This window comes from Strongylocentrotus purpuratus, unplaced genomic scaffold (assembly GCF_000002235.5).
Source record: "Strongylocentrotus purpuratus isolate Spur 01 unplaced genomic scaffold, Spur_5.0 spur5_scaffold_19, whole genome shotgun sequence".
NCBI lineage: Eukaryota > Metazoa > Echinodermata > Echinoidea > Camarodonta > Strongylocentrotidae > Strongylocentrotus > Strongylocentrotus purpuratus.
In genome coordinates this window covers 20,258,571-20,277,434 of record NW_022145604.1, presented here as the reverse complement: position 1 = coordinate 20,277,434, position 18,864 = coordinate 20,258,571, and the positions used below count along the sequence as shown (strand labels likewise).

The 18,864-nt window shown below is 37.7% G+C and overlaps 1 protein-coding gene across 2 annotated transcripts in view; it reads left to right on the top strand.

Annotated features, from left to right (window-relative positions):
* Positions 1-18,407, top strand: part of LOC764247 (polypeptide N-acetylgalactosaminyltransferase 13) — a 96,308-nt gene extending 77,901 nt beyond the window's left edge. Inside the window, exons 8-13 of one of the 2 annotated variants that reach the window (XM_030990552.1) lie at positions 819-999; positions 9,655-9,794; positions 12,199-12,297; positions 14,168-14,212; positions 15,818-15,958; positions 17,047-18,407. In XM_030990552.1, coding sequence (XP_030846412.1) covers positions 819-999; positions 9,655-9,794; positions 12,199-12,297; positions 14,168-14,212; positions 15,818-15,958; positions 17,047-17,190 — 750 coding nt within the window. In that variant the 3' untranslated portion in view covers positions 17,191-18,407. The remainder of the gene's footprint in view (positions 1-818; positions 1,000-9,654; positions 9,795-12,198; positions 12,298-14,167; positions 14,213-15,817; positions 15,959-17,046) is intronic. The other variant, XM_030990553.1, reaches the window with a different exon arrangement.
* The last annotated feature ends 457 nt before the right edge of the window (positions 18,408-18,864 follow it).

Below are 18,864 nucleotides of genomic sequence, written 5' to 3'. Positions count from 1 at the left end.
CATGTAAAATAAAATCGTAATTATTTAATTATTCATTTTATCATGGAGTGCAGCAGCATTCACATCAGATCTATAACAAAAAAAAATCACTGAAATAAACTCCAGCTTGCCAGTTATATATGGTTTTCACTATGAGAAGCAAAATCTCATCAATTCCTGACAGGAATTAATCCCTTGAAATGCTAGAGCGCCGTAATGGCAGCCATGCTAAAGCCTGGGTAATCATTTCTAAAGCTCTTTGGAAGCGCATAGATGCGTTAGAATGTGATATGTCCTATACAAGAACCAAATATTAATATTAGTATCAATTTTTTGTCTTGTGGACAACTACTTGTACTTAAAATGAATTACATGTGTGTTTGTGTTTGTGAAAATGCCTCGTTGATATTAGTTGTTGTTTTTTTTTCCACACTCATTTGCGTCATTTTATTTTACTACAGGGTCATTTGCATATGACACAGATAACCTTAGTAAACAAAAAAATCTCATAATAACGTAAGTTCACATTTCTGTATCTTCTAAGTCACATACTTAGTGGCCCGAATTCACACAGGTGGTTTGTCGACAAACCTAGGTTTATGTGCTTCATATGACACGTTTTGACACGTTTTTTCAAACGTTGAAACGCGTCATATGACGCACATAAACCTAGGTTTGTCGACAAACCTCCTTTGTGAATTCAGGCCTTTATGTGTAGGTCCTTTGCTATGCACAGCTACTTTTTACACATAAGAAGAAAAAAAAACAGTGGCAGTTTCCTACAACGTATATGAACAGACATTCAAGGATTTTCATTCTTTCTTTTCTTTTTGTCTTAGATATGGATGTGTGGAGGAACCTTAGAGATCGTCACTTGCTCACATGTTGGTCATGTCTTCAGAAAGTCCACACCATACACGTTCCCGGGCGGGACGGGGCGGATCATCAATCGGAATAACCAGAGATTAGCTGAAGTCTGGATGGATGATTTTAGACATTTCTATTACAGAATATCACCAGGTAAATATCCTACTTTTCAGATGCAGTCTGTTAAAGCCCCACTGTCCTACTTGTAGCTACTTGCTCCCTATATATAGAAAACTTCCCCAATCAGTGCCTGTTGGTCCCCCATGATCCTCTTTTTCTTATGTTAGTTGAGAGCTGAGTTAATGAGATAGCCACCTGTCAGTGACCTCGCTGTGTGGTCTAATCCCTTCTGGCCCAGTAGTATTGACAGTCTTTAAGAGCCAGAAGAGTATCAATTAAATACTGCAGAGTTAATGCCCAGCTGGCTCTCAACAGAGGGTATATGTTATTTCTTTCTTTTCAAATTACTGCTCAACAAATTATTTTCTCTTTGTCATTAGTTTACAAACTGTTATTTTTCTGTTAGCATTTTGAGTGTCACACACACAGAATTTTACTAATACAATGTCATGTAAATGTTGTCTTTTTATGAATAGAGCTTTTGTAGTGGAGAAAAGCTTAATTAAAGTCATTAAAACAGATTATAAAAACATATGCAATCAGGCTTCAACCTGAAAATAATCATCCAGAAAAGAAAGGATTGTGAATGCTGTCAGTTGCAAGCCGTTTAGGGCCTAGAGTCACTCGACAATTGGAGTTGACACGAGTGATGTCGTCTAAGGTTGCATGTCCATTTGTCAGAGCGAGGGATGTTGTTTCGAGAGACATCATTACCAGGCACTTTGCATGATTTGATTGTGCATTTGTGGTGGTTTGGGAGGCGATTTGAGGCGGATGAGGTTTCACATCTATTTGCGTGTTTGCATTTTACTCTCTATCTCCGACTCTGTCTCAATCTCACTCCTTTTCTATCTCAAGCTTTGTTGTCTAACTCTCTCTCTCTCTCTCTCTCTCTCTCTCTCTCTCTCTCTATATATATATATATATATGTTTATCCCTCTGTCTGTCATTCTCTCTCTCTCTTTCTCTACACTAACCTCTCCCAAAGTAAACTTTCTCCTGCCAACTTTTAATTTCTCCACCTCTGCAGTTTACATCACTCTAATCAGTTGGTGGCATAAGTTCTTCTGTCATTCATTTATTTTCCTATCCCATTCACTTTCACTCATTATCTCTCTCCCCCCCCCCCCCCTCTCTCTCTCTCTCTCTCTCTCTCTCATTCTCTCTCCCTATCTGTCTATCTCTTTCTCTCTCCCTATCTGTCTATCTATCTGTCTGTTCCATTCGCAATCTTCATCTCTTCATGTCTCTCCTATCCACAGACATTTCTTGGTTCTTCTTTTCTTCCCTTCTCTGTCTTTCTTGTATCTCTATCTTCTTGATTCCACCCCCTCTCACTACATACACCCTCTTGTATCTCTGTCAATCTCAGTCTTGCCCTACATCGATGTTTCATATCAAACACTCTTTCTCTGTCATTCTCGATCTGCATCTTCATGTCTCCCCTCTCTCCCTCTCTGTGTCCTTGTGTCTTTATTTCTCTCTTTTTTTTCTTCTCTCTCTCTCTCCTCTCTCTCTCTCTCAGTCACTGTCTCTGTCTGTCTGTCTCTCATTCTTCATCTTCATGCCTCGTCTCTCTCTTTTTGTGTCCTTGTGTTTTTATTTTTCTTCCATTTTCTCTCTCTCTCTCTCTCTGTCAGTCTGTTTCTCTCCCCCCCCCCCCCCCCCCCCCCCTCTCTCTCTCTCTTCATCCTTCTCTCCCCCTGTTTGTTTCTACTTTCCACTGTTATGTCATTCTCAATTTGAAAGTCTCCTCTCGTCTCCTCTCCTGGTGTAAGAGCTACTATCAAAAGTGTCATGAAGAGATAGGTAACGCACTTCACACAGTGTAAAAATCATTCAATGTCGTGACCAATTGTCAGTGCTCATTATTCTCCCAATGGCACTGCTTGTAAGAAGCCAGCTAGACTGGAAGGTAAAATTGTCATACCCTGGCTGTCTGTCTGTGCCTAGGCATATATTCATGGTTGAGCCTCATTCACACATAGATGGAGAACCAACTTTATCCAAATCAAATGACATTGGCGTAGTGCACTGGGATTCACATTTGTGTATCTTCAAATACATACATATGGATGCTACATGTACCTGTAACATAGTCGATGCTATGGGGTCTTGGTTTCGCACAGTTACACATACACAGGGCCTCACACTCGCTTTCTAATGTGTATCTGACATTTCCCCGGGTGACTATATTGCCTCGGGCTTTGTTTTACTAATAAACATACGGTTTGGGTTAAAATGCAATTCTTTTTAGGTCAAATTTAAGGTTATGTTTAGGTATAGGGTTTAAGTTGGAACATTTTCCTGGGAGCATTTGTTGCCAGGGCATGTGTCATAGAACTATTTTCACAGGAGATCCAGTGGACATGTGTAGGGTCTGTATGCATTGACCCCAGGCTTGCTTAAATTTTGAAAAAAATTGGTTTCGGATATAAAAGGGGAGAGGGGCATGGGCACTGATAGTGTCAAGCCCTGAATGACACATAATAGGGTTCGTTTGTTTTTTGGTGCAGGTGGTTATTTGAGGGGATTATGTGAACGAGGCATCAGCGAACATTGAAAATCAGAAGGAGCACATACCCTGAGAATTCCTACACCGCAAGAGAGCTCACCGTTAGCTCTTAATTACCGCAAAATGAAATTAGATTGAAGTAGATTGCTTCTCTACAAGCCCAAATAGCTCCCTATTTTGCCACAATAGCAAAGGAGCGTGCCTCTGTATATTTCACATGAAGTACATTACAAGGCTTGAGCATGGACGGAGTGCACATGTAGGTCTCTACTTGAAGCCGATTAGGCGGTGTGTTCATACATATTAAAACTTGTACTTGATCTAAACTACGATTTAGATGCCGATTTGAAGTTGCTTGCTTTTTATGTGACTCTGAATGACGGTCTATTTGGACATAGTAGCCAGGGTGCATGTGTTTGCATTCACATGAAGCATGTTAAAAGGCCTGAGCATGGACGGAGTGCAGCAGGTCTCTTCTTGAAGCCGATTGGGCGGTGTGTTCATACTTGCACCTGATCTAAACTACAGTTTGAAGTATCTTGCTCATTATGTGACTCTGTCTATTTGGACAAAGTAGCCAGGGAGCGTGTGTTTGCATATTTCACATGAAGCACATTATGAGCTCTGAGTATGGACAGAGGATAAATAGAGCCTTGCCCAAGATGAAGCTTGTTCGACCATCCCCAACCCCAGATACTTGAATTGAAAGCTAGCCTGACGGCAATGACAGCTCTAAGAAGTGTGCTCTTTGGTGTTACCTTCCCCTTCAATCGTCCGAATCAATTTGATTGTGGAAAACAGATAGGAGGAAGACAGAAGATTGCACTCTTGACTCTCCTATAAATAGATAGAAGTAGGGTCAGGTGAGGTGGCGGCTCAGGTCGACGGTTATGGTGTCCTTAAAGCTTGAAATTCGCGTTCACACACCTTCTCAAAACTCATACCACAATTGTGCTTTCAAACACGTTGTGTGCTTATAGATAAGTCACAAAAAGTTAGTCATGAATATAACATAGCTGTTAATCATTCCTACTTTGGAGGAATGATTCCTATGTTTGGTCCCCAAGCTATTGTTATGACACCTAGAATCCTCTCTTCTTCTGAAAACTTCTGTGTATAAATTATACAAAATAGAAAGTCACTATACCGGTATTCTTAATTTTTCTGTGAGAGATACCCAATTTTTGCTAAGAAAGGCTGGCAGGTATGATATAACGGACCAATTACCAACATATATTCTGCTCCATAGTTTTGGGGTTCCATCCCATTACACAACGTTAAAAATACCAGCTGCTAATAAACGTGGCTTCTGTAAAAAAAATTATTGCAAGTTTACAATACTGAAATTCACTCCAAATAAAGGCAACTAATGTGGGAATAGATGCACTTGTGCTCATTTGCACAGAAATTAACTTTGACTTAGCCTCCAAAATCGAAGTAAACTACGACGGACACCTTATTTTGAAGTACACTCTCCCCTTAATTTTTTTGACCTTTGACCATTTTAACATCTCATTAGTTTGGGGGATGACTACTTTTAACATTATACAATTTTACTTTTTTGTGGTCTGCATCTTTAAAGGCAGGCTTTACTACTTCAGCCAGAAGGGATTAGACCACCAAGCGAGCCAGCGAAGTCACTGTGACAGGTGGCTATCTCATTAACTCAGCTCTCATTTAACATAAGAAAAATAGGATCATGGGGGACCAACAGGCACCGATTTGGGAAGTTTTCTATATAGAGGGAGCAAGTAGCTACAAGTAGGACAGTGTTAAGATTAATGGCTTTTATTTTCAAAAAATTGAGAAAGACTTTCAAGTAAACAATAACAAACATGTCTGTAGGATGCATTAACCTATACAAAAAATAATGTCATTTTGAATATTACATTTTTACAATAATACAAAGGGACAAGGGACGTGTAAGCCTTGAAATGAATGCTTTATTTAGCATACCACTTCAATGGAACATCCAACCTTGTTTATTTTCCCAGTACAGTCCAAAAGGACCCTTGAATCTGTTTCTCAACTGAGGTTCTTGATTGATTTCACTGCAGCCGATACCTGAGAAGTGTTTTTCAGCTCGTTTATTTTGATGGATCTTTTCTTGCGGTTGTCTCCCGGACTCTCCCCCCTTGCTCATTCAGACTACCAAAATTCATCTATACATGCCACAAGACGAAAAGCGTATGAATAGCTATGTGATAGAGGTGTTGTGGTCTAGTGGATACGTCACTGGACGGTGGATTACATGGTTCCCGGTTCAAGTCCCGCTGTGGCATTCATGTCCTTTCGCAAGAAATAAATCTACATTTGCCATTCTCCACCCAGGTAGGAAGAAATTCCTTGAATGCTTGAGCACCTTTTCATGGTAGCTTGGTTAAGGCCGGGGTAATGACGTGATTTCAGGGCCCTAAGGGAGAACATTATGAATACTGATGAGGCTACCCTGGGAAAACAAGACATATTATTATTATTATTAATTTTTAGATTATCAATGTTTCTTGTCTGAACATCAAATAACAAAACATTGGTAAAGTGTAACAGCAGTTTCAGTATCGATTAGAACAAAGTCGATAACAAATCAGGGTCCCATTCTCATCTGAATGTTGTATTGTACGAAAATCGTAAAACTGGGCGAAGATTATTGTCAGCGTGTATTGATGATTGACCAGTGGTCATGTTGACTGACCCCTACCTTAAAAAACTAGTTTCTTTGCACAATGAGTATGTAATGTTATACCCATTTTCACGTTTGTATGCCCCTTCTGCTATTCAATGATACCTTACATGACATTCCTTTATAAAAGTTTTGTATACAATTTTCTTTAGTCTAAAAGGACTATTAGTCTTTGAAGTCCAAAGAACGAACAACCAGGGCACTCTTGAACAGCTTGGGCATTGGGTTTCAAAATCGATTGGAAATGAGATGTGTATGTCCTTGTTTGTGCTGTGAAGAAGAAAGATGTGTTCCAACTTCGACCGATGCTTCATCATTTGTTGAAGTCCAATGAATTAACGACCGCTCTTGAAACTTTGTGATCAAATGTAAACGAGATGTGTATGTTGAGAGTGGCATTGTTCTTGTTTGTGCTGTGAAGAATAGTGTGTTTTGACTTTCAACTGCTTTATATCATTTATTACATTCATGGTTATGTTCAAGGCACTTTATCTATAGTCTAGATGTAGACTTGTTTAATTGTCCTTGATGGGGTAAAGTTGTTAGGGAGAGGTGTGTTTTGGGATGAAATACCCAGGGTACATGTAGTTGTCATAGTACGGTATAGCCTGCATCAGGAACAGCACCTTGTACAGCCCAGTTTAGAACTGAATTATTCAGACCCCTTGTAAATGTATTTTTGTGGGTGTCTTTTAGTAACTAAAGAATGAAAGGTGGTCTGGTTAAAAGGCCTTTGAAAAATATTTATAGATGTCACATTCTAAAGAAACACAAATTAGGACAAATCAATTTTTCACATACTTTTAAAATTACAAAACTTGGTAAGAGTATGAATAATTTAGTTGTTAATTGTATGTCATTATTGATTTTACTGCATTAAATGTGATTTCCACTTCACATATGATGGTTCGTGTCAGGGGAGGGGCATGCCTCTAATACTCTTTTCACACTGGTTTTGCTTAACACCGTACTTTGCTTAGCCCCGTACTATCCTTAACCCCAGACTTTTTGGCTTTTCACACATGCTGTTTTTTAGTCCCGGACTAGCGCCTCTTCCGGAATAAGAAAATTCATGCTGTTCTCACTGCAATTCATTAGCCCCGGACTATATAATTGGACCATTGGACAGTGGGCTCCTTACTTCGCATCTGACCAGCTGCGATACGCTCCATTGCATAGTACTGGACTATTTTTCGTTTCTGTTAATTCTCATTCATTTGCTTGGCACTGCAATTGCGGAGTTATCAGGAGTTATCAGGAGTTAGCACCACAATTGCCGGGTTAGCCCTGCTATTTTGCAGGGCCAGCTAACCCCTTACTATAGGTGGGGCTAGCCCACTTTGATAAATACGAGTCTGAACAGAAAGTGGAATAAGCTTAACCCCAGAATATAGGTGGGGCTAAAACCCCCCCTTAACCTCACCTACATGTATAGTACGGGGTTAAGCACAATTTTTCTAGTGTGAAAACAGTTTAAGTGACATTTAACAATCAACTTTATTTCTCCTGTTTAAATTGACATATTCTCATTCAATTTCATGTTTTTCTCAAGGGCTTTTGACTATAACTCACAAATTAATCTAAGACAATCCAAGCTTCAAGAGTTGGAACAGTCGCGCACCCTAAGAGCGTCCCGTTGAATCTACATGTTCAAGTGTGTAAATATGTACTCATCATCTGTCAACTCTAAATAGATTTTGAAGGGAAAGCAAGTGTGCCGAGTTCAGGCATGTACTGGTAGTGCAAGGAGATGTATCCTATGTGCATGGGTTTTGTGTGCATTAGGGTGTAAAGGCAAGGTTGAGTTCCTAGTGTTTGGTAAAAATGTTTTCAAGCTCTGTCTTTAATATTCCTTTAGTAGTGGAAGAGTATCCTCTTTTCAGAGCCAGAAGGGAGCTAACTCTGTAATAAATTATATGAATTAATGCCCTTATGGCTCTAATGAGCGATATCATAGTAGCAATGCCACATGAATGAGAATGTCCTTGATTTCAAATATCATTGTATTCTTATTGGAACTAGTACTAGTTTAAAGCTTTACATCTACAAATCTAATTAATATAGTAGTTTTTTTCTTTCTAAATAAAGTCTTATCGATGATTTTGAAATGATTTGGTAAGGTTGGTAAATCAGCAAATATTAATAACATGGAACCCTTCCCCATTAAAAAAATATCAAGACATGAAAATAATTGTTGATTTGTGACATATTACAAGCGTCACATGTGGCACTCTCGGTAGAACGTATTCAACAACCCAGCTGAACTTTTTTTAATCTAAGGGTTGTTTGTTGTTTATTCTGTGTGAAATTCATTTTTCAATTCCTACATGTTTATTCTTAAACTGCAATTTCTTCCGTAATCTATGACATTCATCCCATTATATATTTTTATACTAATTAAAAAAAGAGAGAGTATCTTTAAGGACGCTTCGCATGAAATAACCAACTCCAGACAGAGTTATATTTGAAATGTAGATCACGTCAGTACAAGGGTGAAATTTGATGATTAGTATTGAAGACATGTTACCAAGGTAGTGACATGCCTGTCTATATGCTCAGGCAATTGCAAACTGAATCATGGACTGAGCAAGTATTACAGGGATGAAATGTACCATTGAAGGCAATTGTTCACATTAGGCGCATCCTCATCATCTCGAGATTGCCAAATAGCCTGCTATTTCTGATTTGGGAACTAATCCCGAAGTTACAAATCGCATCTTCATCAGCTCGAGATTCCACCTCGAAACTTGAAACTCGACTTTGAGAAATTAGCTCAAAATATTTTGCTCAGCGTTCGCGCATAGTGCGAGTCTTCGGTCTGGTGAAGGCGCACCAGACAAATAGCTGGATATTTTGCAAACTATCCCAAGATATCTTGGGATGACAATGCCGACCAAATATCCCGCTAATTGCAACTTTGGGCTGATGAATACGCAAATTAGCTGGATAGTTTGCGATCGGAATAGTTCAAATAGCGGGATATTTGGCAATCTCGAGCTAGTGAAGACAGGCCTATTGTTGCCTGGCCAACATGCACTAGTCTACAAGCACAGTCTCTTATTTGACATCTCACCACAATTCCTATATAGTACAGAGCCATATGTAGTCTCATAGTGCAGACACTGATACGCAGAGAAACTGACAAATCTACACATGCACAGGCAGGGTCTTGTGCACAGCCTGATTTGATGTATGGAAAGCCACATGTGTACATTTTGTTCCACTACATATTATGAGGGTTTAGTATTTCCCCTGGAACTTTCCATTTCCACTAACTGTTTTAGTACATCTTAATCTATATATAGATATACACTGATGAGGGGATAAATGTATTATTAGATGATATGTGCATTTCTTAATCTTTATTAGTTTATTCGGTCTAATCAACTCTGATTTTACTTGCCATGTGTTTGTTTGGCTTAGCTTTGAATTGAATTGAATTGAATTGAAATCTGACAAAGTTTATTTGGTTTTTCTCTTCTTTTTCTTCCAGGTGTGAGGAAAACAGAATTTGGTGACGTTAGCCAAAGGAAAAAGCTCCGAGATAGATTAAAGTGTCACACGTTTGAGTGGTACCTAGAAAATATATATCCAGAGTCCCAGTTCAGATTGGACTTTAAAACTATAGGAGAGGTATGTATTTGTGTGCAGAGTGAGTAGAATAACCATATCATTCATTTATACATCTCTTTAAACCAAACAGCATTAATTCCTTGTTTCTCCCCCTCCCCTCTTTTTTGTTGGTCCTTTCTATTTCTAAAATTTACATTTCTTTCCCATCATATGCTTATGTGTTCATAAAACCATATTTAGATTCAAACAAGAGAATGTGTTGAAATACATTAAAATGGTCTGAACACCATGAGCAAAACAAACTGCTTTTTTTTTTTAATCTAGAATTTATCTCTTTCCCCATCATCTCCATATTTTCAAATTTCATTTTGTCTACATATTCCGTAGATTTGTTTTTAACAAGAATTGAAAATACATGTGACACCATAAAACAGACAAAATCACCATGTACACTGTACTTCTAGGCCTATAAACGTCAACAAGGTTTTTGTGTAGGTTTTCTTGTTTTTATGTTTCTTGCCTGTTTTCTCATCTGGCTCTCTCTCTCCCTCCTCCCCCCCCCCCCCACTCTCTGTGTTGCTGGCGGTGCTGTTTTTAGTCCCCTCATTATCTTGTTTTCTCCTTAAGTTTTTACATTTGTATTTTCCCCCTATCATATCCATATTTTAAAATTCATTTTGTCTATATATTCTTTTCATGATTTAGATTTGTTTTTAAAAAGGATTGAAAACACATGTGCTTTACAACATTTTAACAACTTGACCTTCACTAAAGCACCATGTACACATGTACCTCGAGGTCTATTAAACGTCAACATGGGTTTTTGAAGTACCCTAGAGCTTCAGCGCATAAAGGAAGTAGGTAGAATTGGTCTGTGACTGCTTGAGTGGGGATAGTGTTTCATTGCTCCGGTGCGAGATGTCACTGAGGTTAGTGTCTGTGTGAGGCACTTGATGATTGCTGGGGGTTCGTATATACGGACGGTTTTATGGGGTAGTGGATGGTTTAAAGGGACTTGGTAACATTGTTCAGATGAGAAAAAATGTGGCTAAGGGAGTGACTTCAATGGTAGATGTACAATTAAAGATAATCTGACAGTTTGGGTGAAAACGGACCATTGTTAATGATACAAATTGGGGAAAATGACCTGATCGATTACTTGATTTTCCCAACTGTATTATTACAATTTATTAATTACATTTTAGGTGAATGAAAATTGTCTCAAAGCAATGAATTGGCTCTATATACCATTCCAGACATTTAAGTGTTGAAAGATTTTTTAAAGGCTGCTTTATGTCTTATTTTCATGGAAAATATTTGGGAAAATTCAAAAATGGTTGGGAGAATTTACTGTTAGAGGGTGTCGCACAGTGACGCCTTCAAATAAAACCATAAATATCTTTGTGGTTTGATAATTTTTCCCGAAAATTTTTGCATGTTAGAGGGTGAGTACAGTAGAAGGAATATAAAGAGTAACATTTCATTAAAAAATTACAGTTTTTTTCATCAACCTTCAAAATTTTGTTACCGAGTCACAAAAGAGAGAGAGAGAGAGAGAGAGAGAGAGGTAGGGTTGTAAAATACGCACAACTTGTATATATTTGGATATAGAGTCAGGAGGGCAGAGGGGTAAAGGGAGGGGGGGGGGCGTTTCCTGGAGTAACATAGATGTGGTTTTTTGAAGCTCATAGGGTCCAGGTATGTGGTAGGCATAGGAGAGAGTTTAGAGCCAGACGTGCACTTATTGTGTAAAACGGTTATAAAAAAATAAAAATAAACTACAAACTAGAAACTAAACACTACAAAAACTAACTTGACAATTAAAAACAAATTTGAAATGGAAAACATCGAAAAGATGGGTAATTCAGGATTTTAGGCAGTTTACTACTTATGTGAATGAGGCTTTAGGGTAGGCAATGGTCAACACGACAATCAAATCGTAAATAAAGGCATTTCTGGTTCAAGTATGAACAGGACCTTTGAAGTAGCTTGCGGTAATGATCTTATTTCAAGATCGGCGTTCCATCAGAACACAAAGAAACGTAATCGAGAATGTCAATCTCTCAATGAAGGAGAATAGTCTAGTTAAGATAATGGTAATAGGTAACTGAGCTTCTCTGGCAGCAGCAGCAGCAGCCAGGTTTGGTGTAAAGTGTTGCCAATTTAAAGCTATTTAAGATGCTGAAGAGTGTAAATCAAGACCGGAAGAGATGTAGTTATACGGCTCTTTGTGTATCGGTCGCATTCTTGACATAAATCCCAAGACTTTTCAAGGTTCCACAAGAAAGGCAATAGATTCATACTGTGCGAACAAATTTTTTGTGATGCTATAATTCTCCTCCCCCTCATCTTTATTCCTGTGCAGATTGATAATGTAGCTAATTATACTGACATTGGTTACATGTTCAATATGATATCACTTTTTGTAATATTTCTCATCCTTTTCATCTTTTCTCCTCTGCAGATTCGTAATATAGAGACTCACAAGTGCCTAGATAATATGGGGAGGAAGGAGAACGAGAAAGTGGGCATCTTTTCTTGCCACGGCCAAGGCGGCAACCAGGTTAGTAACAGAAGGTTGCTAAGGGATACACACCCAGCAGGTGTACATTTTCTGAGAATATGCAGTTTCAAGTTTAGACTTTTCTTTGACTCTATTTCACTTTAGATTTTAGTCCTTACTTAATGCATATTAACAATCACACATGTAGGATATCACTTCTAGATATGTCTTTTGTTTAATCCTTTCATTATGAGACTAATAGACTGGAGGATTTAACCAAAATGTCCTGTGCCCAGCAGAAGGACGGCTAGCAGATGCACACATCTTGAAACCTTCATTCAGAAGAAGAATCAAAATTCTTTGGCTACATCTACATTATACACAAACCATAAAAAGGGTGTATCTTACTGAGCGGCGAATGCTTACGAACGTTGTGAATTTGGATTTGCCAATTTTTTTGATGAATGTTGGTGAAAATCATGGTTAGTCTCGGCGACATTTAGTGACAATTAGGAACATTTGAGCGAATGTTTGCGAAAGGCAGTTGGCGACTATTAGCCACTGTGGGCAAATGTTAGCGACAGTTTTTGCAAAGATTAGCACTTATTTACCAATCCTTTGCCTCTGTTTGTGAATGTTTGGGACCTTTTGCTAACTCCTGGTACTCAATGGGTCGATATTATATAGGAACCATATGGTCACGTGGTTGCTAGCATTGGCGAATCAAAAAGAACTTACAGCAACACCGTCTTACAACAATTTGCAAAGGCTTACGACTATTTTGCAAACGCTTGCAACTGTTTGTGGAAAATTCGCAAAGAAATTGTCAACATGTTAAAAATTTCTTTGCGACAATGAAACTGTTTGCGAACTTTCATGCAACCTTTTACGAACTCTGGGGAAACCCCAAATTTGCTACGTTAGCAAGCATTCACTTCTCAGTGAGATACACCCTTTAAATAGTCTAAATTGTCAACAATGGTAGATTATTACTTCTGTACATTGTCTCCTTGTCCCTTCGCTACAAAAAACCCCAGAATGTAACTAAATGAAGTGATCATTCTCTTATGATGATATGATATTCTTGTGGGTGGGCCAGGAAAAATACAAAAAAACACAAAACTGGGATAAATCAGAGCAATTTCAATTTTGTGGTCTTGTTTCCAGGTACAATCTCTTTGCTCGTAGCTCTCACCCAGAAAGACATGGAGTGCATGGTTAAGATATTAAAGTCAGGTCCGATTATCTTCCTGCCTGAAAAAAAAAGATGTTGGATCCCTTTCTGTCATTTTATGAGGAGGGATACTGTCTGTTCCTTGATTTTTATGGGTACAGTTATTGTATTTTGTTTGTGTCTAGGACCTTCATTTTATGTCCCCACCCGACAGATGTTTCCCAGCCCCAAACCGTTAACTTCTGAACTCTCAATCTTTAATTCAAAGGGTTTTAAAAGCACTTGTAAACTAATAATGAACACACATTGATTTAGGGGCAGTATGTCAAATCTAAATGGTAGTCTTGTAAAACCAGATTTACCTGACGTTTCAGTAACTATCCTTGTCTTTGAAAACTACAAACATTAGGACATATGTAATTCATATATGATTTCTCATATTTTTTTAGATTACCCGACAAAGTTGAGGCTCGTTCAGATATCTTGGCAAATTTTTACAACGTATAAATGGATTCCATTTGTGCGTAACAATGGTCCAGGCTTATTCACTGAGCTCTGAGTTATTAGACACAAATGCGCATTACACTTACGTCTTCATATTTGAATGAGGCTTTTCTTGCCAATAACCATGCTAGTATCTGAATGCTCATGTATCTAGTAGTTTTGTATGATTATGTCTCATTGTGTTTCTTTGATGTACTTTTGTGTATTACAGTTGATATGCTTTGTACTCATGTTGTTTATATTTGCCTGCAGCCAGTTACAGTACCCATGGAGCTAATACGCTTCTATAATACAGCGGTAAACAAATATACCTGCAACGAAAGCCTCTTCTGAAATGAATGATAGCGCATGTTTAGTTGCATAGAAAGAACTGCATGAGGTATGTTTGGAGCCAGAAGGGCAATAACTCCTATTATGAAACAGAGAGGTAATGCCCTTCTTGCTCTGAATCGATGATGTAATGAAATAGTACAGGAACTGAATGTGATGAAAAAAAATGGGCATATATTCAGGTGAAATGTATATGGTAGCATGCATGACTAATTTACTCTCATTTTAAAGAGGCAATTTCTGTAAATTAGTGGGCACGTAGCATGAAAACTTCAAAAATTATCTGGGGATAATTATAAAAAAAAAATTAAATGTCATCGGGCAGATAATTGTAGTTTTTACATCTACCTGTCACTGATGTGCAATAATTATTACTTCGGATCTTGCAGTTTGATCCCATAGAAAAAAAGATTTACGTGAATTTTGTTTTTAAATTAAAAAAAAAGAGAAAATTAAACTTTTCTCATTGAAACTATTCTTGCATTATGCCATTATCTACTGGAATGCAGTACAATGGAATATCAGCATTATAATATCTTGTTTAGCTATGATACATGTAAAATAGTATGAAACGGGGCACTGGTGACGGGCTGTCAGTATTCTTATGCTCACAGATGTTTAAGTAAATCTTGGAAGAGATACAGTGTATGGATGATCAATTTTGTTACATCTGTCATCGTATTAGTAATCCATAAATATGCCAGCAATTGTAGCTGTTTAAGTGATGCATCTTTCAACACTAGTGCAACGTGCAAGTGAATCCTGGAAAAGTGTTTTTCCACATAGGGAAGAGATACATGAAATGATAAATCTGCTACATAGATGTACACTGTAAAGTGCATGTAACATCAACAGTGCATCGACCATCTTTGAAACTTTAGCATTTTCTGGCTTGGTTGTCTGCATGTCTTCTCCGAAATTCCTTATTTTTCTTAATGCATCATTTCTACTATTTCCTGGTGACTTTACAAAGTTCTGAGAAATTAAATAAGAGTAAAATCATGTATGGATTTTAAAAATTACTCATAGGCTAGTTTGCAAAGTATGTTTACAATATGCTGGAGTTTGACTGTGACTAGCAGTAATGTCAATTTTGAGTTACATTGTTGCATGTTTCCCATGGGACATTGACCTTGTACAGCTAGCTGTAACATCACTGCTAAAACTTTCACATTAGCTGAACTTACACAATTTTGACTTTGACTTTGAATTTGAATTTGTAATCTTTTTTATGAGCAGAACTTTGCCCTTGACCAGCTTTATGAAACATGAATGTCAAGATAATGTACTTTCATTCAATTATTTTGATAAGGACCTCTACTGATATTACCATTCCCAGAACTTTGAATTTTCTCTACATCAACCCCAAAAAAGGTTGAATAAGGATTCAGGGTTATCACACAGCTATACAATAACATCACCATTCTACCCCTCCGTTTACACTAATAACAATACCCACTGTTTTGAGCTATTGTGAAGAGGGTGGGGCATATAAAAGGGGGAAAAAAGTAAAAGATGTAGATGTATATATAACCATGATTTTTCTTTGTCTTTCCCAATGTTTCTCTCCAGATATTTGCCCTTACTAAACAGAATGAGATCAAGCACGATGATCTATGTCTAGATGCCTCGGCTAACTCTCATTATAAAGACGTTGTGATGATTAAATGCCATGGAAAACATGGCAACCAGGAGTGGCTTTACAAAGAAGATGTAAGTTGTTTATTATTAGAAACTGATGAGTAGCAAAATGTTTGATATAAATGCCAGTGCAAAATTGTAATTTTATGTCAGGTAAAACGTAGTCAATTTCTTAGACAGGCATTCAACAGGGATAAACAACCAGTTTATATAGCAATGAAAAGTCCAATTACATTAGTCCAGTCCTAAGAGGCATCAGCCACACAAGAAATCATCCATTAACTGATTTTTTTTTCCTTCAAAAAAAGATAAAAACTTCAGCATATAATGATCTTAATACAATCTGAAAATGGAGAAATAAAATTATTACAAGTATGGGCTGTACATCTTGTGCGTTTTCTGTTTCCAAGAAGCAAATATAGGGATTCTCCCTTTTTCTTTCCTAAGATGAAATCCATACGTACTGTAGGCATATGGGTGTTGAACTGCATCTCAACTCATGATTGATTTCATGTACAGAGTATTGTGCTTACATAGGAACATTCATTAGAAATGAATGTCACATGCAAATCCTTTTTTGCTCAGGGTTCATGAAAAATGTAGAAAATGGAATTGAATATCTGGGATTAACATAGTGTGCTGTAGTAGGCATTAATGGAATGGGTATGGTTTATTCCAAAATCTACTTCCCTTTTTGATTATTTTTCAAATTTGCTGCAAACTCATGCAATATACAACACAAGCAAGTACACCCGTAACAACAAATTAAATATTTCAACTTTTACAAAGTTATGCAAAAATTGCAAGTCTTAAAGCAGTAACAGAGTTGGCAATGGAGTTGGCATTCTGTGATAATTTATTGATATGTACTAAAGGAGTTAGAATATTTCAGTGATTTTTTAAAAGGATGTACATGTAATCAAATTTGTTGGGTACTGTATTAAATGCAGTAACTGCATATGCATTCATTTTATAGCTGCTGAACATCACTTAAAGGGATAATTCCAAACTTCTCTCAAAATGTGTGGAAAAAAATCCATTACATTACATGCTTTTTATTGTTGAAGGTAAGCAGGTATGCACCCATATTTGTGGTTCTTTTTATGATAAAGTTGTAAGAAGTTTGTTGACAAACTTTTCATCTTCTTTTTTTCTCACAGGCCAAAACTTTTGTCCACAGTCCCAGTGGTCTGTGTTTAGAGAAAGCAAGTGGTGGCAAGGACACGCCTACCGTAGCCAAATGCAACGGGTCGTCAGGGCAACAGTGGGACTTGATTGACATCTCCATGACATCGGGACGGTAGCCAGGCCCACTTTCAGCTCCTGGAATGAGTTGAACGAACTCTCTTGCCTTCGAGGAACAATCTAATGTCTGATTACTCCAATGACTACAGAAACCAAGTGATGTTTGTACTAAGCCTATGGAAATAAGAGAACACAGTGGTCCATAGGTTAATGTGATTCCTATCGATAAAATCCGCCCACCCAAATCTCGAGGAGATGGGTTTTTTTTTTCTTTCTTTCTCAGGATAGATTTGAGGAAAGTAAGAGGGAGTAACTAAAAAATCTATTGCGTAGATTACTGAAGCTTAGTTACTACATCAGATGGTAAATGAAATGAAGGGAGAGTCTTGAAATGTTAGCTTTAATCACTGGTTATGTCAGCTCTCTGAATGGTTCGATTATCTATCACTGTCCATGGTTTTTTTATGCCAATTTCATTACCGTCTTTAGCTCTTCAATATTTTAATGATCATTGTCTTCACAACCATGTTTGATTACTTTTCGGCCTATTTTCATCATCATCATTATCAATTTTGATCATTGCCAACATCAGTGACATACCAATGTTATGTTTTCCAACGTTGTTTGTCATGAGCAACATCGTTCCATCGCCACTATCATCATCCTCTTGCTTTATCATCTGAATACCAATACTTGGAGATTGGGAAACTGAATCTTAGAGAATGGTGGTGAAGAAGCAATGAAAATCTGCAACATATGCAGTTAAGTATCTCTGTTTGATTCAGCAAAGATGGCATCGATGGTATCTTCATCTCTTAAGGGCCCTGCTTCATCTACCGGTAACCTGTTATCAATATAGAAGATATAATGATTTATGTCATCTTCTGGAATCATTGCATTTCATTGGCCATTGGTTGAATATGTTTTAGAATTGTCGCAGCTGTCATTGATGAAACTAATGAAACGGACCAGAAGTAGAGCAAGTGACAGAATCTAAGACAACGAGCACTGCATCAGCACTATCACACTAGATGATGTGTCAAGCAAACTTGTCAACTTGCATCATGCATCATGAATGTCAAACATTGCAAATGAGCAACTCCATTCTATTAATAGTCTGTTATTTGTACTATTTCATGATTCAGCAAAGACATAAAGGATGGCATTGACACTCAAGAAACAAGCAACAGAATCTTAAAGAGAAGGTTGAGTTCTGGGAAGAGGTGAAAAATTATTTGTGATTGTTATCATTGTTATTATGCAAGGGTGGAAGAACATCAGATAAAACATGTTCTCTGAAAAGCATGACTCTTCAAATGCCTTCATATTCTAAATATGTCATGTAACATCGTAAAAATCAGGACGGATTTTTACGCCACGTGTTCGTGTAGTCCCATATACATCCTTCTGTGTACAGTGCTTGTAACTTTACCAAGATTTGGCCAAATTTCTTATCATTTTGATGATTCTAGAACCGTGCAATACACACGCATACTTGTATATGACAGATGATCAACCTTTTCTGATCGATTCCACACCGTTTCCTTCACAATGCAATCACATGGCCGGAACTCAACTTTCTCTTTAAGACAGCAAGCACTGCATCGAGCTATCACGCCCGATGACAAGCATCCCTGTGCGAGATACCAAGATGGGTTTATAAAGAGCAGCAAAGCAAACACAGGCCATCTTAATTGGACCATTGGAGTGTGCCCACCGAGTCTGAAGTCAAA